Source organism: Mesoplodon bidens (assembly GCF_964165515.1).
Source record: "Mesoplodon bidens genome assembly, chromosome: 2".
NCBI classification, from domain to species: Eukaryota; Metazoa; Chordata; class Mammalia; order Artiodactyla; family Ziphiidae; genus Mesoplodon; species Mesoplodon bidens.
Window position 1 is genome coordinate 39766581 of NC_138177.1, and position 27356 is coordinate 39793936.

The 27356-nt window shown below is 46.9% G+C and overlaps 1 protein-coding gene across 2 annotated transcripts; it reads right to left on the bottom strand.

Moving 5' to 3' along the window:
* Positions 1-1312: 1312 nt before the first annotated feature.
* Positions 1313-26017, bottom strand: RGS8 (regulator of G protein signaling 8; the record flags this gene model as incomplete). Of its 2 annotated transcripts, none has more annotated exons than XM_081225361.1 (5): positions 1313-1684; positions 2908-3074; positions 20346-20410; positions 21430-21531; positions 25998-26017. In XM_081225361.1, the coding sequence occupies 5 exons, from the start codon at positions 26015-26017 to the stop codon at positions 1502-1504; spliced, it is 537 nt and encodes a 178-aa protein (XP_081081487.1). In that variant the 3' UTR covers positions 1313-1501. The 2 variants fall into 2 exon arrangements, with proteins under 2 accessions (XP_081081487.1, XP_081081486.1); XM_081225360.1 differs by lacking the exon at positions 25998-26017 and adding an exon at positions 23960-23985.
* Between the last annotated feature and the right edge of the window lie 1339 nt (positions 26018-27356).

Consider the following 27356-nt stretch of genomic DNA (forward strand, 5'->3'; position numbering starts at 1 on the left):
GTTTTGGAGATCTGCAGTGAATCCAAATCCACCGGCTGTGAGTTGCCCCAATAGTACCTCCAGCACGTTCTCTGTGATTCAGTCCACCCAGAGACCAGCCTCTCCCAGGCTCCTCTTCCACATTCTGGTCTCTCTGCTGAGGATTCATCTCCTCATCACTGCAGTCTTGGGCCAAAGTCAGCTTTTTCCCGAGCAGCTGGAGTAAGTTTCCTGTGTCTTGCTCATCCTCCAGGGAAAAGTTTCCTGATGTATTTACAAGAGCAGCACCGGGATACCATGAAGACATCTTAGGAAGGTTCTCTACAACCAGATGTTCACAGTGATCTTCTTAGCCTCACCTCTTGTTCCACGTTCAATCCCAAAAAGTCAAGAAGGAAGCTGCTGATCAACCAAGATGGCCCTCACGAGAGGAACCTTTCTAAAAAAGCATGCTCTCAGGAAGCAAGCTGGAAAGAGAATTACAGCCTAAGTTCCCATTCTCCCCCATCGGAATTACATGACCTGCATGAACGGGGAAGAGGGAGAGACAGGAAGAGAATTAGGCACTGTGAGAGCTGTCCATGCTAAGGGAATTCACCTCCCTTTACCGAGCCATCCGTCACTCTAAGAGATCCGTGATGTGTGATACCACAGGGAGGTGAGGGCAGAGAATACATTAAGCAACAGAGAGGTTATATGGTGGCCCACTGCACAAAAATCTACTGGTGCTACATTCCCTGCTCATTCAACTTCTGGAAAACTTCTTGGTAGAACTGAGGAAGACTTGCAAGCTATCTCTTTCTCAATAGCAGCTCCACATCAGAAGTGGTGAAGGACATCTCCCAAGACCCTTTCTGGAATTGCAACGGTATGGGAGTCTTGTGAATTTCCTAGGCTGAGATGGACAGTGACACTGGTCTTATGCAAACGGAAGAAACAGCCAACTCCATGGAGTGTGCCCCTTCTCTCAGAGGCCACCTATCAGTGACAGTGCCAGAAACCTGGGATTCCACCGAGACCTCTCTCTCCGAAACCGTGAGGTCCCCAGCACGCGGGACCAGCTATTACATTGTTACGGCAAATCACAAACGTAAGCCAGAATCTTCTAGCTCTTCCTCACAAGAGTATAGGACAAGTTAGAGAGTCAAGAGTCCTAACTGAGGAGGGTGTGGAAGTGGTGGAAATTGCATTTGCATTATTTACAGATTAGCCCAGCATGGCATATCTGCCTTCTTAGTGGAGATGACCCAAGGCATTATGGAGGGCAAGTTGCCGACCCAGAGAAGGGTGACAGCGACAAGGTACTACCACTAACCGAAACACAAACATGGGTTAATGGAATAGAGTCCGAGCTCTGGTGGCTGGATCATACTTTGGAATGGCCCTTCATCCCTTCCTCACTCCTGGGCTCCCAACCTAAATGCCACTGCTTTTGAACACCTATGACATTTCACATTAGAATATGGTCTTGGCAGCAAGGGGAGGGGAAAGCCGGTGATCTCCAAGAGTCCCCATCTGAGGTCTAACTGAGCCGCCTCTGGCTTTGGGACAGCAAATCTAAGTACATTTTGGACCTCAGGAACCGGGGGTAAGAGTCTTTCTCCATGAGACTGTGTACTTTTCCCTGGGCTTGGTCAAAGCAAGTCAGGGATGGTTCTTGCATGTTCTTCCTTGTGGCTTCTCGGGTCTGGAAGTCTATGTTTACCTGGAGACACAAACAGAGCATGGTCACAGGCCCTCAAGGGCCAATTATTATATTAATAATTATTAATATATACTAATTATTAATGACAGCATCTTAAATATGTAAGGTTATTCATGCTTTTCAAACTGCTTTCCTGAAGGTCATCCCTCTTGATCCCAGGAAGAACCCTGTGAGGTCTGAAGACCAGATATTCTTCATTCCAATTTATAGATAAAGATACTGAAGAAAAGGGATACTAAAAAGCTGGTCTAATTTACTATGGAAAGTTAGTAACAGCCAAGGCAAAACCCAAAATTACTCAACTCTTAATCCATGGGTCTTTGCAATGTCAGGCAGAGTTAAACCAGAGACAAGCATTAATGTGTGTTCCCTAAAGTAAGCTTGCTCTTTTGTCCCTTCTCAGCTGCTAAGGAAATAAATACCCCAGGGAGAAAGTCTATGTTTAGAATGTACATCTCTGTTCCAACCACATTTATAAGGAGCCTGCAGCATTCTGGCCACTGGCCGAAGACCTCCTGCATCCCAAGTCAAAGCATAATTGAAGAGTTTTAGGTATAGAATGCACCTAAACTCATAGACAAAAAATATTTGTCTCCTATAAAACTCTCCCAGGTAAAACTCTGTTTTATAACTCAGAATAGCAGTACATAGAAATTCGTATTATTATTATAAGTAATTATAATAAATGATCATAAAATAATATAAATGACTATAATTACTCATTAATAAGCAGTGACAAATATTGAATAGGTGTTTGACTCCTAATACTCAGAGTGATCTTGAAAGGTGATATTATAGCCTTTTACATTGGGGAAAATGTGATTCAGAGAGACCAGGTAACTTGACCAAGATCACACAACGAGTAAGTCGTGGAGCTGATATTGGAACAAGATTCCAAAGTACATGCTCATTCCATCAAGTCATGCTGCCTTCCACTAGGAAAACTAACATGAATTTACTGGCATCTATCTTGCAGGATCCCTATAGAAACACAGCTCCTGCTGGCACATGTTTAACTGAGAGACAGCTAAAATACTCCCAATAGAGCTCCTTTTTATAGAATCCCTGGGCTTTCCACCTTAAAAGTGATCCCTTTTGTATCAAGAGCCATCAGAGCAGTGAGGTTCATTTCAGAAGAAAGTCCCCATCAAACCTGGCTCAAAACCCCAGCAAGGAGAGAGAGCAATGGATGGAGGTCTGAGAAGACCCCACCGCCAACACACCTCCCGCGGAGCCTGAACATCCACAAACTCTTCAAAGATCCTATGGGCCTTGGAGACCAGTTTTGCAGTTGACCTGGTCTTCTTGAACTCCTCACAGGCCAACCAGAACTCCAGGTTCTCTTCACTGAACTCCGTCTTCAGGAAGGCGCGGAACGCAGCCACCCCATCTGTGGACGCGGAGGGAAGTGGAAAGGAAGAGAAATAGGAAGAGGCTTAAGTCCGAGAACTGTAGAAGAAAGAAAGGTAGTCATAACACAAGAGTGGCCCTGATTGTCCAGCCCGCACTGCTCTCCTCCACATCCTCTTGAAGACTCCATTCTCTTAAACACACAGGTACCGTCAGAGGCAAGCCATGCTTCTCATTCAAGGATCATAGTGATATTCTGGAGAAATGTTTAGGAAGCCATAGGAATAATGACTATGGGAAGGCCTGGTCACTTCTAATCAGCCCTCGGTGGTGACTGCCTGTCCCCTAATGCAGAGTTGGCTGTCCCCTGGGACTACTGGTGAGCCTGTGTTTCTAATGAGGCCAAAGTAATATACGTAATCCATTCCCTGCACCAATCCAAGTCAACCAACCTGAAAAAACAATCTGTCACAAGACAAACTGATGGGGGGTGGGAGGGAGTGAATGCCTCAGGTCAGATCCTTCACTATTATCAGAAAAATGTCTGAAAGTAAACACCCACTGAAATGCAGTCTGTAAAACCATTCTGTTATATGGAAGGGGTTCTCAGCCTCTTTTAAAAAACTTTTGAGGCCCCATATTTTAATGATTAATTCCATGGATGCTTTATTTTAAAAGATCTTGCCTATCAAATTATACATTTTAATTAAGATTAATTATAATTTTTCTACTAAATGATTTAATGATTATCCTTGCATTTTTCTTTCTTTCTTTTTTTTTTTTTTTTTTGCGGCACGCGGGCCTCTCACTGTTGTGGCCTCTCCCGTTGTGGAGCACAGGCTCCGGACGTGCAGGCTCAGCAGCCATGGCTCACAGGCCTAGCCGCTCCGCGGCATGTGGGATCTTCCCGGACCAGGGCACGAACCCATGTCCCCTGCATCGGCAGGCGGACTCTCAACCACTGTGCCACCAGGGAAGCCCTGCATTTTTCTTAATCAATGTCATGCATACTGCCAAACAGAGCTTCCAATCGGAATAAGATGAGCAGGGTTATCACATAGATTTGGAAAGGGAAACAATATTCATTGATAGCCTATGCATTCAGCTGATGTTTTTATTTTAAAATAGTTTTGATAAATTATCTTAACCCTTAACACATGCTCCTCAAATCAAATAAGAGCTGTAGCTTTCTACCAACTGTCCTCAGAGGAAGGGCAGATACAGCCTAAAATAAAGGAGTGACTGCATTGGTTAAAAATGACTCTGGCTGGGGGCTTCCCTGGTGGTGCAGTAGTTTAAAATCCACCTGCCAATGCAGGGGACACGGGTTCAAGCCCTGGTCCGGGAAGATCCCACATCCCGCGGAGCAAATAAGCCGGTGTGCCATAAGTACTCAGCCTGCGCTCTAGAGCCTGCGAGCCACAACTACTGAGCCCACGTGCCACAACTACTGAAGCCCGCGAACCTAGAACCCGTGCTCCGTAACGAGGGAAGCCACGACAATGAGAAGTCCATGCGCAGCAACGAAGACCCAATGCAGCCAAAAATAATAAATAACTAAAATTAATTAATTAAAAAAAAAGACTCTGGCTATAATGTTTTATTTCTTTTCCAAAATTTAGTAGAAGGACAATATGTTAACAGTTCTTAATTCTGGGTGATGGACTCCCCTGAGCATCGAAGGTCCATCCATAGGTGCTAGGCCCGGGCACTGTCCACCATCATTCCATGGATTGATGGTGCCAAGTGGTTGACATATTTAACTGTTTGTTTTTACTTTTCTGAAACATTTTTATTTCTCCTAATTAAAAAGTCATTGTTTATCTTTCAAAATAGACATCTTAATGCCCACACTAGAACCATAGTTATAAAAGTCAAGACTTTTAATTAGAAGAGCCAGGAACTTGGGAGAGAAAAGGATGTTGATGAAAATCCCAAAGCTAAACCTTAAATCACAAAGAAATCTAAGTTTGGAGGCCTGAGCTTAAAGTGTTTAACAAAAGTAGGGGTGGCTGTGAAATTTATCACCCCAGCCAGGACATTTCTGGGAGTCAAGGGGGCCACTTCTGTTAATTACACAGGGACAACAGACATAAACCATGACCACCATAGGCAAAAACCAGGACACATGGTCACCTTAACAGTAAGACAAGGAGTCTGGAGAAAGCAGAATATGATATAAGCTTGTTTCCCATCAAGCAGGATGGAAATAAAACTGTCCCTGTGCCAGGCAGGAGGAGAGTAACACAGTTTAGACTCATACGAAAGGTCTGCTCTGTGCCCCACTGCCCCTCATTCCTGCACTGGGTTCAAAACCCTGAGAGGAGGGCATAGAAATCCAAGATAAATTAAGAATCAAAGTGAGTGTGAAGCAGTGGCATGGCACTAATTAGGCAGAGAGATGTTCTGAAAAGCATTCATTCAATTCAACAATTTAGAAAAAAGGGGGGGGGGGCTTCCCTGGTGGCGCAGTGGTTGAGAATCTGCCTGCTAATTCAGGGGACACAGGTTCGAGCCCTGGGCTGGGAGGATCCCACATGCCGCGGAGCAACTAGGCCCGTGAGCCACAACTACTGAGCCTGCGCGTCTGGAGCCTGTGCTCCACAACGAGAGGCCGTCATAGTGAGAGGCCCGCGCACCGCGATGAAGAGTGGCCCCCGCTTGCCACGGCTGGAGAAAGCCCTCGCACAGAAACGAAGATGCAACACAGCAAAAATAAATAAATTAATTAATAAAATCCTACCCCCAACATCTTCTAAAAAAAAAAAAAACTACTCATGAACAAAGTACTGTTCAAAATCTTGGGATACATCAGAGAACAAATCATAAAATCGCTGTCCATAAAATCCCTCGTGGGTGCTCTTTTTGCCATGTCTTGTCTCCTCCAAGTTCTCCTAGAGGAGCTCTAGAAGTTTCCTCAGGCTCTAAAAGAACAGGGGTTTGAGAGCTAGCATGCCTGTCAGAGGCTACAGGCAGAGGTGGGAGGGAAAACCACCTGCAGCTGCGGAAGCCTCTGAGGAGACTCAGTGCCCAGGAGACCCAAGGGGCGTGGGCGGGGCTGCTTCCGCAACGTGACCTCGGAGCAATGACCAATCCACACGTGACAAGAGCCAGGGACACGATCCATGACACAGAGAGGACATGGGCCAGAGGCCCTCCCCTGCTGCCTTCCCGCTGCGGTCAGGGTGTGGGAAGGAAAAGGTGCGGGGCTGGGGGAACCCTAAAACACTATGCGTCTATCTAAAGGGGCAAATATAAAGTGACTCAGAAGAGTGACTCTGAAGAGCCTGTTGTTTTTAAACCAGACGAGACTAAATTCTTTGAATTGAAAACTTTGTTTGTTGTTTGTGTTAGATTTTGTTGTGCTTTCCATCAAGCAAAAATGGGTGCTTGTGAGCAAGCTGAGATCGAGAAAATTACCTCTCTGCCTTCCTCCATGCTATTACTGAAGATCACTCTGCTAGGGAAACTGTGTGGCCTCACCCTACCCAAGGTACAGACATTATCTCCTTGCATCAGCTCTCAGCTTTGCTGGGTCTTTGTGTGGATTAGAGGAGATAACACCTGCAGAGGACCCTCAGGAACGTTGCTTTACTTCTTCCCACTTTATAGATGAGGACACATGCTTAGCGAAGTGGATTGGCTGAGTTCACACAAGTAATAATATGCAGCATTTAAAAACGTAAGATAGGGCTTCCCTGGTGGCGCAGTGGTTGAGAGTCCGCCTGCCAGTGCAGGGGACATGGGTTCGTGCCCCGGTCTGGGAGGATCCCACATGCCGCGGAGCTGCTGGGCCCGTGAGCCATGGCCGCTGAGCCTGCGCGTCCGCAGCCTGTGCTCCGCAATGGGAGAGGCCACAACAGTGAGAGACCCGCGTACCGCAAAAAAAAAAAAAAAACCAACAACAACAAAAAATAACGTAAGATAGCCTAACTACCAATCCAACACAGCAGTAAGGCCATCTCCACTCATTCATTCATTCATTCATTCATTCATTCATTCACCCATTATGTGACCCAGGCATCCTCCTAGGAGCCTGGGCACAAAGCACAGGCACAGCTAAGTGCTCACAGAACTTTCAGTAAAAGAGCAATTTGAGCCAAGATAACATAATTACGGTAATTATGGTATAGATGATAAGTGATATGCTAAGGAAAGCGTAGGTGGCTGTGAAAGTACTGGGGTGGGGGGGGCGGCACCTGAGCCAGAGCTGAGGAGGAGAGGGAAGTCTTATAGGAGGAAGAAGCTTCTCGGCTGAGATGTGAAGCTGAGGAGAAGGAAGCTAAGTGAAAAAGGAAGGGAAAGAGGAAGAAGAGACTTGCAGAAAGGGGGAACCACAGGCACGGAGGCCTACAATTAAGAAAGGTTTATTTGAGTAACCAGAAATAGTTTAGTAAGACTAGTGTTTAATAATAATAATACTAATGCTAAAATTATTGAGACAACTGTAGGATAGACATACACCAAGAGGCCTGTGAAAGAGCCAGAGACAGAAGGATAACACGGCGTTCCAAAAGGCCAGGGAAGGGAACATTTCAGGTAGGAAGTGGCCACTGTGTCCAGCGCTACCCGGAGGTCAAGCTAGATACGGTCTGAGAAGCGGTGGTCTTGAGACTCGGCGACAAGATTCCGCAACCACTGGCAAGAACCGTCCTCGTGGTGTGATGAGAGCCCCAGTCACATTGTGGTAAGTACAGTGGGGAATGAGGGGGGAGGAGGTTGAAACAATGAATTCCGATGCCTCTTGCAAGAAGCGGGGTAGAGAGATCAGACAGCATAGCTGGAGGGAAAAAAGAAGTCGGGAAAGAGGTCTGGGGTGTGTGTGTGTCTGTGTGTGTGTGTGTGTGTGTCTGTGTGTGTCTGTGTGTGTGTGTGTACCTGTGTGTGTCTGTGTGTCGTCGGGTTCTTGTAAGATAGGCTTGGGTATGATTAAACGTTGATCTGGCCAGAAAAGACTTGTTGAGCGGGAGGAGTTGAAGTTAACGAAAAGAAAGTTTCATTGATAAAATGTTGCCTCCAGGAAGGTAGGAGAAATAGGTCTGATAACGGCGTTGTGATGGAGAAAAAGAGGAAAGGCTGCATGTGGATGCAGGAAAGTTTCTAGTTTGGGTGCAGGATGTTGAAGGAGTTCCCATCTGATATTAGCTGAAGAAAGTGGTAGGAAATGGAAATGATACAGTTTTTATTTATTTCTTTAGGATCTGGGGCAGGGAGTTTTATTTATTTACTATATGCCATGCTTTTTGCTGGAGATTGTACAAACAGCAGCTCAATTTATTTTCACAGCAGTGCTGATCCATAGATAGCACAAATGATCCACTCTCATTTTCCACAGGAAGAAACTAAAACTTACGAAGTCAGATAAATTTTCCAGGCCACAGCTGGCAAGAACAGCCAAGTTTCCCTACCGTCCACATGACTCTGAAGCAATATCTTTCCAGGTGTGTTTGCAAGGAGAAGGGAAAGAGCAAGGGAAGAGAGCAATTAAAGGGGCAAAAGAACAGTATCTGGTAAAGGCAGAAAGGGTTCAAGAAGAAGTGGATGAACTTGACTTCCTGAAAGTCAAAAGTAGAGAAAGAGAGGGGGGCGGATGGAGATAGAGAGAAATGGTCCAGGAAGGGACATATTTGAGATGCATCACGGTTGAACAGCTTTTTTTGTTTTGTTTTGTTTTGTTTTGTTTTGTTTTGGTATGCGGGCCTCTCACTGTTGTGGCCTCTCCCGTTGCAGAGCACAGGCTCCAGATGTGCAGGCTCAGCGGCCATGGCTCACGGGCCAAGCCGCTCTGCGGCATGTGGGATCTTCCCGGACTGGGGCACGAACCCGTGTCCCCTGCATCGGCAGTCGGACTCTCAACCACTGCGCCACCAGGGAAGCCCAGTTGAACAGCTTTGATCTTCTTTATTAATTTGGGATGAAGGCCCTGCAGGTGGTCTGCCTCCACGTGCCAGATTTTGGAGATACGGTAGAATCAAATCATATAAAGTCACCACCTCACAGAACTTGCAAGCTAGTCTAGTGTAACAGACATTAAGCAATCATTTAAAATAATTAATTGAATAATTACAAATGTAGTATGTATTGTGGTGGGGACACCTATGAGAGTGAAAAGAGTCTGGGAACAGCTACTCTGGAAAAAAGAATAGGACCCTGGTAGGAAATAGGCAAACCATTATGAAGACCTAGATTTCAGCTCCTGGAGAGCGTTACAATGCACCAGGAAAAGAGCAAGACCTTTTAGTTTTGGGGTGTGCCCGTCATTCAAAGACAGGAGCATAGGGACTTCCCTGCTGGTGCAGTGGTTAAGAATCTGCCTGCCAATGCAGGTGACACGGGTTCAATCCCAGGTCCCAGAAGATCCCACATGCCGCGGAGAAACTAAGCCCATGTGCCACAACTATTGAGCCTGCGCTCTAGAGCCCGCGAGCCACAACTACTGAGCCCACGTGCCACAACTACTGAAGCCCACACGCGTAGAAGCTGTGCTCCAAAACAAGAGAGGCCACCGCAATGAGAAGCCCACACAGTGCAACGAAGAGTAGCCCCCGCCCGCCGCAACTAGAGAAAGCCCATGCGCAGCAATGAAGACCCAATACAGCCAAAAATAAATAAATTAAAAAAAAAAAAAAAGACAGGAGCATCAGCTCCAGGCTGGCAAATGGAACCTGGAGAGCAGGAAGGCACCAGCAGTTGGGACACTATAAAAGGAAGAGGCCAGCACGGCACAAGACAAGGAGGCCTCAAGCAACAACACAATAGTGACGACGTTTCCAGGAATGATGGCAACAGATGAGGTGGGGAGGAAATGAAAAAAGTCACCAAGGGAGGCAGAGGAGTATCGGAGAGTAGAACAACATAGAGATAAGAATGGGCATGGGAGGCTTCCCTGGTGGCGCAGTGGTTGAGAGTCCGCCTGCCGATGCAGGGGAGACGGGTTCGTGCCCCGGTCCGGGAAGATCCCACATGCCGCGGAGCGGCTGGGCCCGTGAGCCATGGCCACTGAGCCTGCGCGTCCGGAGCCTGTGCTCCGCACCGGGAGAGGCCACAACAGTGAGAGGCCGCGTACCGCAAAAAAATAAAAAATAAAAAAATAATGGGCATAGGCAGTAGCATCCAGCTGAATTACAGCAGCTCAGCCTGACTCAGTGGGGGTGGGGGTTTGGAGTAAAATGTGTGGTGAGCTCATACTCAGATTGCAGTCGTCTGGCAGCTCCGTTGAGGCAGCCTACTGACCCTGCCCATCCCGCCTGGGACGGGAGCACCACTGTCTCAGCCAGAAGCACCAGTTCTGATCACAGGCAGGCTGCCCATAATTAGCACGTTCAACCTCACTGAGTCTCAGCGTCCTCATCTGGAAAGGGAGGGAGGTGGATCCCATGGACTCTCCCAGGTAGGGTTAGTGATCTGCTCTGTGCCCCCATCACAACCTTGGTGTGGCTGCATCACACACAGCTCTCAGACGACGGTTTTCCATCCTCCTCCCCCTCCTCATCACATTATACATCAAGGACTTACCCCAGGCCAAGTTCTATGGTATCCAATCTACATATCAACTCACGTAACCCTTACACCAACCCTATTATCAAGGCAGAGGCTCTGGAGTCAGACAGCCTGCGTTTGAATCCTGTGTGACCTTGGGAAAACACCTTAACATCTCAAAGCCCAAGGCTTTCTCACCTTGGAGAGTTTAAGTGAAACGTCTGTGGTCCCTTAGACAGTAAGGGGTGGGAGGTGGATTTACACACACATCTACGCGACTTCAGAGCCCACTCCGCCTGTCTCTCCTCTGGTGACCATTGGCAGGCCCCACGTTATCACTTCCCCTAAAGGAGGGGTGGACAAGAACCCCAAATCAGACAGTATGCTGAAAGTACGCCACAGCAGGGCAAACACACCATTTGGGTCACCGAGCTGGAGATTCTCCGGCAGGACAACACCTGCCATCACCTCCTCTGTGGTGACAATGGAGGCCATTAGGTACCACTCATAACCTGGAATCTGTCTAAACTCTCTTCTTTCCCGCAGCTCTGATACCCACCCTACGTGTCCCTCCCAGGATGCAGGGGCACCTCAGAGAGCAGACAGGCATACTCCCCGACCCTGGCCCGGGGACACTCTAACAAAGCACAGCTGAGTGACCTTGTAAAGGTGCATCCTGTCACGGGCAGCCTTGATCCAAACTGTGTTTGCCTGCATTTCCAGGGCAGGCTTCAGAGGGAGTGGGAGGGCAAACAAATCAAAATGTAGCACTTGAAATTTACCAAGATTTCAAGGGAAGAGCTTGAGGAGAGACGAGGAAGGAGGGGAGAAAGGCCTAGGAGGGTCTGGACTCACTGAAAACCTCATGGAGGCCTGCACAGACCGTGGGGATCACAGCCCTCCTCCTCTGCTTGCCCTCCCCCTCAGCCTCTCTCCCCATCCTTTCATATTCCCAGGGCCGGCTCTGAGCAAGGCAGGGTGGAGGGCCACTGTGCAAAGAGAAACATCGTCCCGGAACAATGGAAGTGAGATGGGGTGGAAACCCCCCTCCACCGCCCCATGGCTGCAGGAGCCCCTCCCCTGCCCCAGAGCAGATGGCCGCAGCGGGCCTCTGTGTACAGACCACTAGTCCCCAACCTGGCCCAACTTTCCTGCTCATGTGACCTAGCAGAGGAATTGTATGAGGCTACAGCAGGATTCCTTCTTCCCGTCTACACCTTTTCCTCCCCCTTCTATCACCTCCCACCTCCTCCCAGCAAGCCTTTTGTCTGGTCCTCTCCCTAAACTCCTCAGCATCTTTCCCCACTCTTCTCCCTTTTCTTCTGTCCTCCGTCCCTTTTCACTCCTCCTTCCATTTTTCCCCTTCTCTCCACCAGGACCCTCTCCTTCCCTTCTGCTTGTCCATAAACTGTAGTTGGTTAAAATGCAGGATGCCCGTTCATCTCTGAAAGGCTCATCAGCATCTACTGGCATCTCTCAGAGTGAGCTGCTTTGTTAGCTGTGCTTCCTTTGCCCACACCTGCCATGCACCATCCACCCCCCCCTTACCCACTCACCCCACTGGGGTATCCCAGACTCAGATCCCTCCCCAATACTCAGAGAAGTAGAGTCCCCTCTCCACCACCCCCACAGATTCCAGGCTGCTGGAGAGTGATTTCTCTCTGACCCCTGAAGCTATTCTGCCTGGGACTGTGTCCTGGCTCTGTGTGACCTTGAGCAAGATGCTTAACCTCTCTGTGCCTCAGTTCTCTCCTCTGTGAAATGCAGATGCTAACAGTACTTCCCCCATGGGGCCGTGGGAATGAGGTGAGTTAATATATGTAAACAGCATTCAGAGCCTGACACTAAGACAGTGATTGCTCTACATGTGTTTGTGATCATTATTCCTGTACTTTGCTGACTTAAGGAATCATTGGACAGAACATAACATGCCTAATATCAAAAAACGACCCTGGTAACTTAAAGATGATGGGTGAGCAACCGTTCAGGAGAATGAGAGAGAAACAGGAGGATCTGCCTTTTTTTTTTTTTTTTTCATTTCATTTCACTTTGGCTTTCTCTGCATGACCTTCTAAGTCAAGACACTAAGAACATCAGACATTTTTGAGATTAGTGTCTATTGAGTTGCAGGAAAGGAAAGGATGGTGTCCAGAATTCCTGGAACACTGGACAGAATTTTGGCATCCTCCCGAGCATGCACAGCATCTGCAAGAACACTCCCGTGGCCGCACACGCTGCCTGCTGCCGGCATCCTCCCTCTAGTTCTTTGATGCAGGGTGCTTACATAAGAAAAGAAACTGGGTCACTATGAATGAGCAGTGCAGCTGGTGCAGCAGGGAGGGTGGCTTAGGTAACAGTTCAAGGTCCAGGAGCCCTGATTTAGCTGGCACTGGGGGTGGGCTTGAGCCTAGTTCAGTTCCCAGGCTTGGAAAAAAAGAAGATCACAAGAATGATTTTTTTTTTTTTTTTTTTAGCTTTCTGTTTGCTAAAGTGTAGTCCCAAAGACCAGAGTCCTCTTGCATCCCTGATCAATTGGGAAAAAATAAGCTGGTTAATGGATCCAAGGTCAGACAAAGGAGAGGAGAGGAAAATACATTCATAAAATCTAGGATACATATACTAATGATGAAGTCAAAACCTCTTTGATTCAAAACTAAGCTCACTAATTTGAAATTTGTGATGAGAATAGCACCAGTATCAAAGCCTTTCTTTTATGTTACCTATAAAATGAAGGTTTTTAAGCAAATAACTGGGGCTAAGAAGATTTAGGTAGGAAGATTATTTAGAGAACAAACTATTTCCAGTTACTGACATTTACTGGCAAGCAATTAGTATGCTAATTGTACTTCAGTCTTGTGATTCGCGTAGTTTTCTTCAATGATCTCTACTTTGTTAGTATATATATATAGCAAGATGATAGATTATGATAGTAGTAGGACTTGGTTGCTAGACTCTTTGAGTCAGGAAAGACATGGGACATCCTATGATCCAGCCCTACACGGAACACAAGGAAATGGTGAGGACCTGGGGTTGCATGGCTTCTTATTCCTAGGATGTAGTCACAGAAGAGGAAGGAGAGACTGGGTCTTACAACTCCTAGTCCAATGTTCCTTCTTATTTTACCAAGCAGAAACTGAGTCAAGTAACAGAAAAAACGTGGTAGAGCCTGTATCTGCAACTATTATAAGAAATTGGCAAGGGGTATTTTATTAAAGGGCTGACAAAGGAGATGTGCCCCAAATAGGGTGAAAGTTTAGCATTCACAAATGACTCCTTTAAAACAAGAGAAGTATTATTAAATCCCATGTACACCAGTCCAGAGCCTAAAAGATTTCAAAAATTAAGTGTTTAGGAATGTTTTTCTGGTTGGTTTGATATAACAACACTGCAGGGACTCTCAAAGAGGAAACATACCAGATTCACCTACTGGGCTTTTAAAAACTACATCCCAGGGCTTCCCTGGTGACGCAGTGGTTGAGAGTCCGCCTGCCGTTGCAAGGGACACGGGTTCGTGCCCCGGTCCGGGAAGATCCCACATGCTGTGGAGCGGCTGGGCCCGTGAGCCACGGCCGCTGAGCCTGCACATCCAGAGCCTGTGCTCCGCAACGGGAGATGCCACAACAGTGAGAGGCCCGCGTACCGCAAAAAAAAAAACAAAAAACAAAAAACTACATCCCAGATGGATGCTCTCACATACATTGAGGGGAAGTTGGGACAGTATGAAGAAGGGATGCCAAAACCTCATGTGGCAAAGGGGGTGAGGTATTATGAAATTAGAATAAGCCCACTGGTGATGCTAACGTGAACCCCACCCTACCCCCAGAGTTCAACCTCAAGCTGCCTATGGGATCAAGAAGCTGACACCATCTCTAGCATATAGGAATCATGAAATGTACGTGTTCTCAATGAATTTAATGTTGGGTTATAATAAAAATAATAAGAATATTTATCCTTCATGGAGCCCCCCACCACATACCAGTCATCATGCTTAGCATTTCACAACCGTAGTCACATTTAATCCTCACAACAACTCTACAAGGTAAGTCTAAGCATTCCCCTTTTACAGATGAGGAATGTGAGGTTTATAGAGTTTACATAATTTACCAAAGGTCACAGCTGGTAAGCAAGAGAACGCGTGTCCAAATGCTTTCATTCAAACCTTTTTCAACAAGCTTTTAATAGCTGCCTTAGATATTCTTGGCACTCCTTCTATAAAGGCTAAATGCATCCATGTTCCTGGGTGCAAATAAAAATTATAGCAATATAGAGAGGGTGGCAAGGAGGAGGAGAAGTTTCTTTTCTATCCATCTCTAGTTCGAGTATCTCTTTCTAACTTTTATCCTCACTTTATCCAGAAAGCACACCTGCCATATTTGTTTATTTACTGTGAACACTCTCCACCACGCCTGCTACATATGTGGACTCTGCAATATATGGACAATGTCCCGTTGAAGGGATGCGCTGCCTGAGAACTTTGGAGAACGGCAGTACAGTCTTTAGTGTGTTTCTTCGAAAGCACAGACCACCTGCCCCACCAGGAGGCTCCAGGTTCATAGTTTCCTACACTTGTGTTTTAGAGCAGTGTTTCTCAAGCTTCATTGCACATCAGCATTACTGGGGTGCTTAAGCAAAACCAGACTGCTGGTCCCCACTCCCAGAGATTCTGATTCAATAGGTATGAGATGGACCCAAGAATTTCCATTTCTCACAGGCTCCCATCGGCTCATCAGCTGCTGGTGCTGCCTTCCTTGGATCCCACCTTGAGTAACACTGTTCTAGAACCTTTCGGCTTGCAGAGGGATGTGAGGAGCGCTGTGTGACAGGTGGAAATCTGTTTATTAAACGGTACCTTCTAGAGCTAAAGACCATTTGCATGAACAAGTAAGGAATTTCATGAGCTGATAATTTTAGTGTTTGCTTGTGTGGGGTTTTCTGCTTGATTGCTATGTGACCAGGTCACTTCATTCTATTTTTCTATATCTCAATCATTATCTCAAAGGGGCTAATTTTTTTTAAACTAAAAGCTTCTTTACTGCTCTCTTTTGCTCAGAGATGAATATTAACTCTGCAAATGTAAAACAGCTTTCAATTACACTATTCCATGAACCTAGCCTTCTCTTGGCCTGGCGGGGACAGGTCAGCCTGGACCCTCCATGTGCTGCAAACAATGAAACAAAGCTAAGGACCGCATGGAGGCCCAGGGTGAGATGCTCTGTCATCCCGGTGGGGGATCAGGCTGAAGGAAAGAGGGAAGAAACCCTGTCTACACCTTCACCTTAAAACTGGAATGAATTTCAACTTTTACGTCAAAAAAACCCCCCAAAAACTAAAACAAAGAAACGAGGGAGAGGCAGAGGGAAGGAGGGAGAATTGACTCAGAGTTAAGGACTGAACGCCCTACTAAAAGCTGGACAAATAACAAGCATATGCCTGAACCTCATGGGGAATAAAAGCAGAAGACGCAAAATTTTGTGCTCTCCAGCCACCTGTCAGAAAAGATTTCCCACAAGCTGGGAGCCTTCATTCTCCCGAGTATGAACTGCAGAGGTGGGCGCACACACACATGCCCTTGGGGACAGACTAGGTGCACACACACAGACAGCAAGTCTATAATTGCCACTGGATGAACAGGAGAAAGATGCCAAATTAACACACATTAGAAATCCCTCCCTATCTAATGAAGCCATCAGCACTTTCAATTTCATTTTTCATTTGTTAGTTAAAATAAAAAAAGGAAAAAAAAAAAGAGCACTTAGCAAGTGGTTATCTCCCAGACCTCCACGGGTGCGTCTTTAGCTCTGCACTGCACTTGTTAAGCAAATGTAATTGGAAATAAAATTCCTCCCCAAATATTTATGTTCCGGATTTTTTTATTCTAAAAAATAGTAAAAGTTGCTTTCTTTTTTTCCTGAGATTTGAACCCGCGAGGTGCATCCCTGCCCAGTGGGATCCTGCCAAGGAGAGGAGAAAGCTTCATAACACAGGTACCTTCGCCTCTCATCTGGTTGCTCAAGCCATTTCAGCTCTCAAGCAGTTTTACATAACCCTGCAGGCAGCGTGGACTCAAACCACCTGCCGTAGGTGACTAGTGACTGCCAATCCTGGTGGTTGCTACAGATAGCATCCTAGAACAATAGGGCAGAACTCAATCCAGCCCCCTTGGATCCAGATCCTTCACTGTAGAGATGAGGAGACAGATTTTCCAAGACACTGAAGGACTCCATCAGGGCTGCCCAGCTATTTAGCAGCAGAGCTGGGTCAAAATCGAGAGGTTTGACTACCAGTCAGCGTTCTTAATTCTGCAGAAGTACACTCCCTGATTAAATGGAACAATGCTCTAAACCAAAAGCAGCCCTTCTGCTCTGGATCGATGAGGACTACTAACATCGACAAGGTGGCATTTAAGAGGAACACTGAATGTCAGGATTCTATTTGAAATCTTGAGGCCCCCTAGTCTTAGCATGTGGCCTTATTTCTTGTGTTATCTTTATCTATGTCTGTTTTCTCAGAAACCTGCATTCTCCACCAGGGAAGGACTGTCCGGTTCATCTTGGGGCCCCTCTCCCATCAGCTGCTTAGCATAGATTTTGTCTGTAATGAAGACTCAGGACACCATTTTTAGAGTAAATGAGTGCCCTAAACATCCAGGCAGAGCAGGCAGAGACGCTCTGTAAACTGAGAATGGGAACAAGAACAATTATCTGAATTTTCCGAAATAGAAAACTCAGGGAGGACAGCTGCCTGGAGAATTACCAGGGAGTGGGCTCTAGACTAACACACGTTTTTCCGTAGCCCAGTCGTTCAGTCATTCTCCCTTCTTTTAGGACACTTTGTTGTTTTAATTGAAAGCCCTGCACACCTCTGATACTGCTGTCCCTCGTAAGAGACCAGCACACATGTAATCCCTTTGGAAAAGCTTAATCAGCCCCAACTGAGTCACAGTACTAACCCAAATTAATTAGACTTGCAGAAAGTTGTCAACACTTTTTTTTTTTTTTTTTTTTTTGGCGGTACGCTGGCCTCTCACTGTTGTGGCTTCTCCCGTTGCGGAGCACAGGCTCCGGACGCGCAGGCTCAGTGGCCATGGCTCACGGGCCCAGCCGCTCCATGGCGTGTGGGATCCTCCCGGACCGGGGCACAAACCCGTGTCCCCTGCATCGGCAGGCGAACTCTCAACCACTGCGCCACCAGGGAAGCCCTGTCAACACTCTTGGAGGTAGGCTGGGCTCTGACCCTCCACAGCTTCACGGGAACCTTGCAATTCTGCCAGAGGCCCCTGAATAAAAGCCCCTTGCTTCTCAAAGACATTCACTCCATTGGCTTTTTTTTTTCCGTACTAAACAGAAATAAAAATGAGCATCAGACTCCAAGAAGGAGCACAGAACTTCAAAGTTCAAAAAGCTTATTTCTGTACTGGTTTTTTTTTTTTTTTTTTTTTTTACAAAGAAGCGAAGCAATCTGGTGTTGGCTTGTAACACCCCTTAGTGGAATCCACAACTCAGAAAATTGTGATTGTATTCCTGGAAACCCAAAGCACCCCCGATAGAAGCAGAACCAAGTGTCTTTAGCTCTAAAAGTCACTGAGTCAAACAAATACAGTTAAACCTCTAAATCACCGGGTCTTGCCACTGCAGCAATCCAAACATACCGTAAGCTTCCATCCACTAATTTTACCATCATAAACTCTGTCTATAAATGCTTCATGTTAATCGTTGGCAGAGAAACTTGCAATTTTATTCTCAAGCCACGGTTATTTTTCATTTGAGAAATACAAGCATCATTTTTTAAAAATTCCACCATATTCTTACAAAACACCTTTGCATAGAGAACCCAAAATAATCTAAAGTTGTGAAGATTGAAGATTCTCACACCCAGGTGACAGGTAGCACACAGGCATTTCCATCCCCATTTAAGAATGAGGAAACGGCCTCAGTGACTTAAACTGAGTCAATCATGAGGCTGAAATAGAAACCAAACTTCAAGATGACCTTGAATCAAATCCAGCCGGAAAAGAAAGTGTAAATTGATAGTGACACTTGTTTAGCCTGATGTGATTCCAGAAAATAAGTCAGAATCGCCCTATAAAAAATAGCTATCAGGGCTTCCCTGGTGGTGCAGTGGTTGAGAGTCCGCCTGCTGATGCAGGGGACATGGGTTCGTGCCCCGGTCCGGGAAGGCCCCACATGCCGCAGAGCGGCTGGGCCCTTGAGCCATGGCCGCTGAGCCTACGTGTCCGGAGCCTGTGCTCCACAATGGGAGAGGCCACAACAGTGAGAGGCCCGCGTACCGCAAAAAAAAACCACAAAAAAACTATCAAATCCTAAGTACTATCGTACATATTCCATTACCTCGGCAGATTCACCGCAGAAGTTTGCTGTTTGGGGGTATAGCCATATGTTATATGTGCTGTATCTCTTCTGCTTTATTTTCTTTCCTAAGTGTAATCCACAGAACACTAAAATGACTATTTGTCTCACAAAATCACTTGCTACAATATGTGCTTATTCTTAAATTTTGCATTTCGTTTTAAAATCTAGTCAAAAGCATTCGTTAATTAGTACTAGGATGAGGGGCATAGTAAGAGGGAACTGCTCATCCACATGAAAGCAAAATCACTTCTAGAGACATTTTCTGAAGACCGAGGGACTCCATCAAGGCCATCAACTATCTGGTAGCCGAGCTAGGTCAAAATCGAGAAGCATGAGTACCAGCCAATGACCTTCACTTTGTTGTATCAAAATTTGTGACCGCCTGGAGGGGTGGGATAGGGAGGGTGGGAGGGAGGGAGACGCAAGAGGGAGGAGATATGGGGATATATGTATATGTATAACTGATTCACTTTGTTAGAAAGCAGAAACTAACACACCATTGTAAAGCAATTATACTCCAATAAAGATGTAAAAAAAACCAAAAAACAAAAAAATTATGTCCCCCAAGTAAGTGGAAACAATGCTCTAAACTAAAAGAAGCCCTTCTGCTCCCAGATCAATCAGGACTTCTAATATCAGCAAGATGAATTTATGGGGAACACTGAATGTCTGTGTAAAACCTTCTTTTCTCTTCAAAAGGCACTTCCTTACTCCTATTATCCCACTCTCATGTTTTTCATGCCACTAGGATGTAAAGCCCAATGAACTTGGACTTGCTTATGATAAGAAAAAAGCAAGAGCTGAAAAGTCTGGCTGCCATCAAAATGTCCTTCCCACGCTGCAAAATGCACAACTCTTTTTGCCTTTGTGGGAAACAGAAGGCATACAAGATGAGGAAAGGGGAAAATGGAAGAGAAGGGATAGCAGAAGTGTGTACAATAAAACTTGTACCCAGTCAGAAGTTGAGGGGTATAGTACAGCTGGGGTAGTAAACCCCTCAAATAAGGAGGGATAAGAAAACTCAAAACTCTGCCAACTCAAGTCAATAACAAAATGCACAGAATATTCATTTGACTGATGAGTAACCTGAGGCTGTCCAGTGACTTGGGGGGAGGTCATCTCAGTTTATAAAACAAGCTTTGGATGGAATCTAGACTGTCATTCCCATTGAGCACATCACTGCAACCCCCTAAGCCAAATTCTTTCTTGCTAAAGTTGCTGAGAACATGAAGGCTCCTTGGGACCATCCTTTCAGCTCAGAAAACAAAATAAGGGCCCTCTTCCCACTGCATTTAAATTATGTTTTCTTGTCTATAGGCCCTCTAGCCAGGAGGCTCTGTGAGGGCAGAGACTGGAGCTGTCTTGGACACCAGGCACAGTTCCTGGATCATGGCAGGTATTTGATGCATCTTTTACAAAATGAATGATTTGCCGAGACATGATGAAAACTGAATTCTACTTACACTTATGGGAGAGAAGCACGTCAAAGGAATCTGCCCACCTCGTAGCTTCTTCTGTGGATAGTCTCCTAGGAAAGAAGAAACATCTGTCTTGAATATTTCTGGAACGACCTCCTCTCCTTCAGCCACCACTGAGATTTGCTCAGGAGAATAAATCAAAACAATGGAGGGCAAATGAAGATCATACCTGGATTCCTACAATCCTGTTGCTATAACTGTACATATTCTTAAGTAGCTGATGGAAAAATCTCAGGATTGGAATTCTGTAAGTTTAATATGTTGGCTTTCAGTCTAAAAAGCAAAACTAAGAAAGTGCATCATTTAAAGATGTCACTGTAGGGGAATTCCCTGGCAGTCTGGTGGCTGAGACTCTGCACTTTCACTGCTGAGGGCCCAGGTTCAATTCCTGGTCAGGGAACTAAGATCCCACAAGCCCCCCCCCCAAAAAAAATCTAAAAAAATAAAAATAAAGATGTCACTGTAAACCAACTATACTTCTAGTTAATTAATTAATTAATTAACATGTCACAGTAACAGTGGAAAGAAACTGGACTTAGAAAAAGTTAGGCTGAGCTCCTGACTCCATCTCTTACTGTCACCTTAGTTTCCTCACATCTGTAATGGGAATAACGGCACCCATCACAGAGCCCCGTGAGGGTTAAATGAGGTACCATCTGTGACATCATTTAACACAGTATAGGCACTGAATCCAGATTCTCTGAACCTAAGCAGAATTTTAGAGTAGATTTGAGTAATTTGTTTCCAAACTGAGAAACTCAGATTGACAACTAAGTAGAACCAAGAAGTATCCCACACTGCAGCTTTATAAGGGAGGTGCATGATATGGTTTTCTTAGGAGAAAAAGGAGGGTCCCTATTCTGAGATCGCTAAGCCATACATTTCGAAAAGGAATATAACATTTTTTCATTCATGTTCAGAGATATAAAAGGAGCTGCCAAGAGGCAGGAAATTATTGTCACTTGGCTCATCTGTTCAGCCATCTACCAGAGAAGATGAGGCTGTATAGTCCCACAGTGGGCATCCCATGGTCGGCACCCCGGGAATGTTGTGTGGCCACATTACTCACTTTAGAGCACGGTTGGGTTTGTCGGGAAGAATAGCTGTGAAATCACTACACGAGTCGGACTTGTGAGACAGGCATCCCAGTCGAGTCCTCATCCCTTTGTTCCTGCAACAAGCACAGGGGCAGCAGGATGGGGAACTGTCATAATAATAACTGTCAGCCCCATAAGGCGCCCCTGGAATTGCTGTGGCAGGAGCCAGCACTGCCCCCTCCCCTCCTTCCCCAAGTGGCTCCTGAAGATCTCATAAACAAGAGGAGAAACACCTAGAGGATCAAGGGCAATGCTCACTCCCCATCTTGACTACTGGAATAGTAATAGGTCCCCTACCCCTGGAGGCTTAATGCTTTTTAAAGCTGACATGCAAGTTGATGGTAGGTCAATGAAGGTCGTTAGCTTGGAAGAATTTCTAAATTAGGATTCTCTGTGGGGAAAGGAAATACAGTGATGACATAATAACAATCCACATTTTGCTCTCCCACTAGGAGGGCAAAGTAGCAGTAGCAGCAGCAGTAACTCCTGATTACAGAGCCCCAGTGGTACCCATATGGAGAGCAGAGGGATGCTTGCATGATACAGGGATGCATGTCATAGAATCTCAGAGCACAGACAAAGTATGGGGCTTCAGGGCAGGTCAGTTCTACCTCAGGTCCTTCCCACCGATCCCACAAACCTGAGGATATACATGAATGGCTACAGACCAGTGAGGACTGATGCCTACAGGTGGGGAGAAGCTGTGGGTACAATCAGCAATTAAGAACCAGGGTGCCCTTTGTCAGCACTTTCACTTAACTAAGCTCTCATACACCTATTTATATTTTGGTTTATCTCAATCAACATATTTAAAATTGTAACATGCATGCTTAAATTTCTCATATTTTTTATTTTCCTAAGGACCAGACACTTAGTAGTTATTTGTTGTGGCAGATCCAATGAGAAATTATGCTAATGTCTCTTTCTGACTCTCAATATTAGGCCACTTTTACCTTTCACCGAGATTGGCAAACTACAGTCCTGCAAGATACATGTTTGTGTAAATAAAGTTTTATTGGAATGCAACACCCCATTTGTTTAGATATTGTCTAAAGCTGTTTTTGAACACAAGGGCAGAGTTGGGTGGTTGCCACACAGACCGTATGGCCCATGAAGTCAAAAATATTTACTCCCTGGCTCTTGACAGAGTTTACTGACCCCTGGCCTTTAACCATGGCAACTCCTCGGATGGAGGGTAAAGCTAAGAGGGAGGGGCTTGGGATAATCAGGACTTAAGAGTGACTGATAAAAAGGTACTGCCACATGCACACTGGTAACAGTTTGCCATGGAAATAGTCCTAGAAGATGTCATTCTCTTTGTTGAAAGGAAGCTCTTCCAGCCTGGCTTTCCCTTCTTCATTTTCTCAAATCCTGGACCTGGGCAGAGACGTTAGATCCAATTCAAGCTCTTTCTTTTACTTCAAATGGGTTTTCATCCCTGACCCTGGTAATTGTTCACAGAAATCTTATCCAACAAATGTCTACGGGGATGGTATTACATTTGGTGGGGACGGACAACACTTGTACTCCACAGTCCATCTCCGAGGAGTCTTTTAAGGCCAGAACATTCAAGTTCTCAGAAATATCTCCTCTTCTGCACAATCTGTGCCCCTACCGCTCATCTCAGCCAGGTGCTTTGTGAAGCCATTGATTTCCTGGCATTTCAAAATATTGGCTACAGCCATTCTCCCTTCCTTGACAGTGAGCATCTCATGTCCACTCACTGTTACAAATCACGGGGTGCCCCAGCACTAGGCTATTGCAGCAACTGATTAAGGGCCCTTGAGTCATCACATTCCATGAATTCAAGTGCAGGTCCTGCCCAGGCCGCACCACAGGCCAGAACCGACTTAGAGTGAGTCGGTTCATTCCTTGGTGCCTCAGACACATCAATCATTGAAGAGTCAGGTCGATGCCCCTAAAGAGCAAGTAAGAGGATTTCAAAACACGGCACATCCATGCAAGCCATTTAACAAGGTCTAGCAGGGATCAGGGTAAAGTGTGCTACTTGTTACCAAGACAGCAGTAAGTCTCCCAAATAGTTTGCAAAAATCTTCCACAAAATATTCTTTGGGGCAAAATAGTTCTATTTTCCATCTTGTCTGAGACTTGACCTTTTAGATAGGCCTGAAATAACAGGTGCAGAGCGAGAGTCAAAGGTTAAGGTCACTTAAGAAAAAGACTAGACTTGCCCTCATCTTTCTTCTCTACCCCGGAAATTTAGAGACCTCTAAATGGTTCAATGCACACTCATGCACAGTCCCACCCCATAAGTCCCGGCAGAGTGCTGGAGGGCCTTGCAGATGCTGCTTGCAAGGCCCCAACTTTGCAAGGAGCACCCCGGGAAGGACAGCGCCGTCCACACAGGAGGCCTGGGGGACGGACGCCAGTGGCCCACCCACGGCATTAGGAGGCTTGGAGCAGGCTCAGACAGCAGGGGAGGTGGGAAGGTGGAGGAAGAGGAAAGTGGCAGGGACGAGAAGAGAGGTTAGCATCAGTTACCTGCGTGGCATCAGTAAAGCGGCCATACAGGCACCCGCTTACGGTTAACCCTCTGGCTGGTGTGCAGGGACGTCAGGGTGGGAGATAAGACTGCGGGGCACAAGGGTTTACCCTTTCACGTCCTCTCACCTAAAATCAAAGAATCTGCTGTAAGAGCGGGCCCCCTCTCTTATCTGACTGCACTACAAGTCCTTGAAGGTGACTTTCTGCCAATGGAATACCTCCCCCCACACCCCCCGTTCCCCATGAACGTCTGCTGGTCCCAAGCAAGGGTGACCAACCGGGGGTGAACCAGGACCAGTTGTTGGGTGGCTTCACATTGCTCCCTGTTGGTCAGGAGGTCCTGCTTCCCCAGCCACTGGCCATCAGCGTAAAGTGGGACACGAGCCCCCGGGGAGGAAAGCACAGGCGTGGCAAGCCAAAAATTACAGTTCTCTGTGTCTTACTCGAGTGGGACCCAAGTGACCAGCCAGCCCTGGGTCGGGGAGGAGTGGTCAGCACTTGCTCCAGAATCCTTTGATTGGCTGCTTCTCACCTCCCTCCAAGGGAATGTGTCCCAGAGGTGGGAGTGCTGGAGCCTGGGGAGGGCGTGAGCGGGAGGAAGGTTGGAAGAACTCCAAGGGAGGCTTGTCACGCACTGTCACCACTCAGGTTTGCTCCTTTGCGGGGATCACAGGCACAGGCTGAAGAAAAGAATATGCAAGTCACTCTTTCCTGCCCATATGGAGGCTGCCTGACCTTCCACATTCTGCAGACTGGCCTGTTCCCGACCCGAAGCAGGAAGGGCACCAGGGAAAGGGGGTCTTGAGGTGGAGGCCTGATAGACTAATAATCTGTCTCTCCTGAGGGTCCCATTCTCAGAGCATCAAACCCTTTGTTCCCACAGAAGAAACTGATAGGAAGAAACACATGAGAAGAGCAGCCCATCAATAAAGGGTTCCCCTGGGGAACCGTGACACCAAACATAGAATCTATTTTAAAAGAAACTTAATGTCGATAGATAAGGTTCCAACACGATCTATGCAGGTGAAATTATTTTGATAGTACCTAGAACATTTCACAAATACTTTTGAAAAAACCTCCTCTAATAATACTATAATCAATCAAATTAAAAGATTGCTTTGTTAAAACTGGGGGAAAAATTTAGTTAGACTTCGTGTAAAGGCTCATCTCTGGGAGACTGAGCCAGGGCTGTGTTCCCTGACAGCAAGGACATTTCCTCAATCTTTGTCTTAACCGTGCATACACCTGCTTGCCCAGAAGTCGGGAAATCAAAGCCCTTTACAGCTGTAAGGGTCTCTAGAAATCATTGTTTGGGGTACCTTAGCCTCGTTTTCTCTGACCTGTGGGATATAGCCCCAGAGGAGCGGGAAGCCTCCTTTATTACCTTGGGGCTCAGCAGAACCAGGGGCTACCACCCACATTCACAGCAGGCAAGGTCACCTGGGGCAGTTATCACCTGGTCTCCTGTCACTGCCTTGTCGCTTGTCCCATCCCACTGCTAGTCCACGCTGGCTTCCCAGAGCTGCTGAGATGTCTGCCTCTCTCTCTCTTCCAAATCCAGCGCTGGCCATCATTGCCCCTCAGCCCTTCCACCACCCCTTATATTAACTTAGAGTCGATTAAGTAAGAACCTGCAGGATACTCTGACCCCACCTTTCTCATTCATCCCAGCACCTAGGGGCTCTTATCCCATTGGGCCCTCGACTTCTAGGGGACAGAGTTTGGGGTTACTCAGAGCCCAGGAAGGCCGAGGGTATGATGGCACCATGCTACATGTGCCCTAATAAGGGGGCATCAAGTTACAGGTGACTCTGGGGCAGACAGGATGGGACACATTGGAAAGCGAGGATACTCAAGGGGAAAAAAATGGTTAAAAGCAGAGAGCAAAGATTTATAAAGAGGGGAAGAGAAACTAAGAGCCTCAGCGGGAAGAAAGCAATCAATATGCATGGAGAGACAGGTTAATTAAATATGGATAATGCAATCAGCCCACACGGGCACCCGGAGAGGAAAGAGAAGCCAAAGCAATACTCACTGTCTTTGACCAGTCCTCATGGCCTGCGGGCCTTTGCCAACGGGATAGTCAGAAAGGTTGCGGGTAAGGAGCTCTGGGGAAAGAGTAGATCTTTCTCTTAGCAATCAAATCCTTGGCGGGTGAAGGGCATGTGTGCAGGAACACAGAGCCACATTAGCACACGCACACACACACGCACACAAACACACATATTCACATTGCATACATGCACAACACACCTCCCACCACTTGAGCCGGGCAGCAAGCGGCCCCACCGAAAGCTCTTCTCTCTGCTTGTCACATTCGGTAAATACTGAAGCAGCCTACACCCAGCGGGCGGCGGCTCAGCTCCCAGGCACAGTCTGCACGCCCATCCTCATTGGCAGGATACAGGAGGTGCCCCTGAGCAGAGCTCGCCTGGCACTCCTCCCGCACTTTCGTCTTCAGCCTCACTAAGTGCTTCCCTGCTCCTCTGGCCGTAGCTCAGCAGCTCAGGGCGGGAGTCCCCACAGCCCAGAGCTGCCCTCCTCTGCACCCAGAGGCTGCCCAGGGGGCAAAGAAGCCAGAGGTATTAACTCTTTCCCGCCACCAGTGCGCTGAAAATCAAGGGTCCAGGGGGCCTCTTCTAATAAGCTCTGCTGCTGACTGAAGGCTGGTTGCTGCTTAGGGAGCAGGGAGCATAAAGATCTTGCCCCAGACAGCTGCTGACAGCAGGAGCCAAGCCGAATCAAATCTCCTAATGAACCAGGAGGAGGGGGCTGTCTTGTTGGGTGTGACGTGATGTGATAAATGCAGACAGCAAGAAAGCCAGGGGGCAGGTCACACATACAAATTCCACCCCCTTTCTCCCAATGTCTATTGTGCTGCGCTACCGAGCCAGACCACACAGCCCTGAAATTACCCCGCTCCGTCACATCTCAGCTGTCCCTCTTACTCTGCACTGGCACTCCTCTCCCAGCCCGGCCCGCTCCCCAGCACCCACCACACCACTCCTCACTTCTTAATGAGAAATCGCCACCTCCCCAGACACATGTATATCCACATCGATGCTCCTGCCTCTCACCTGGGTTTCCCTACAATGGAAATGCACCTCTCTCCCTCATCCATCACCTAGCAACTTCCCCCGACCTGCATTTGTTACGGAATGAGACTTTTCCCTTTGTTCTGCCCAATCTGCATGTTCTCTCTATGTTTCTGTCTTCTGCATCTTTTTCTTCCAAATCACCTTACCCACATGGATCTTCACACTGCCCGGTTCAGTTCCAGAAGGACTCTCTCTTCCTGCTTGCCCTAGTACAGTGGTTCTCCAAGTGTGGTCCCTGGACCGGCAGCGTCAGCATCACCTGGGAATGTGTGAGAAATGTAAAGTCTCAGGCCCCA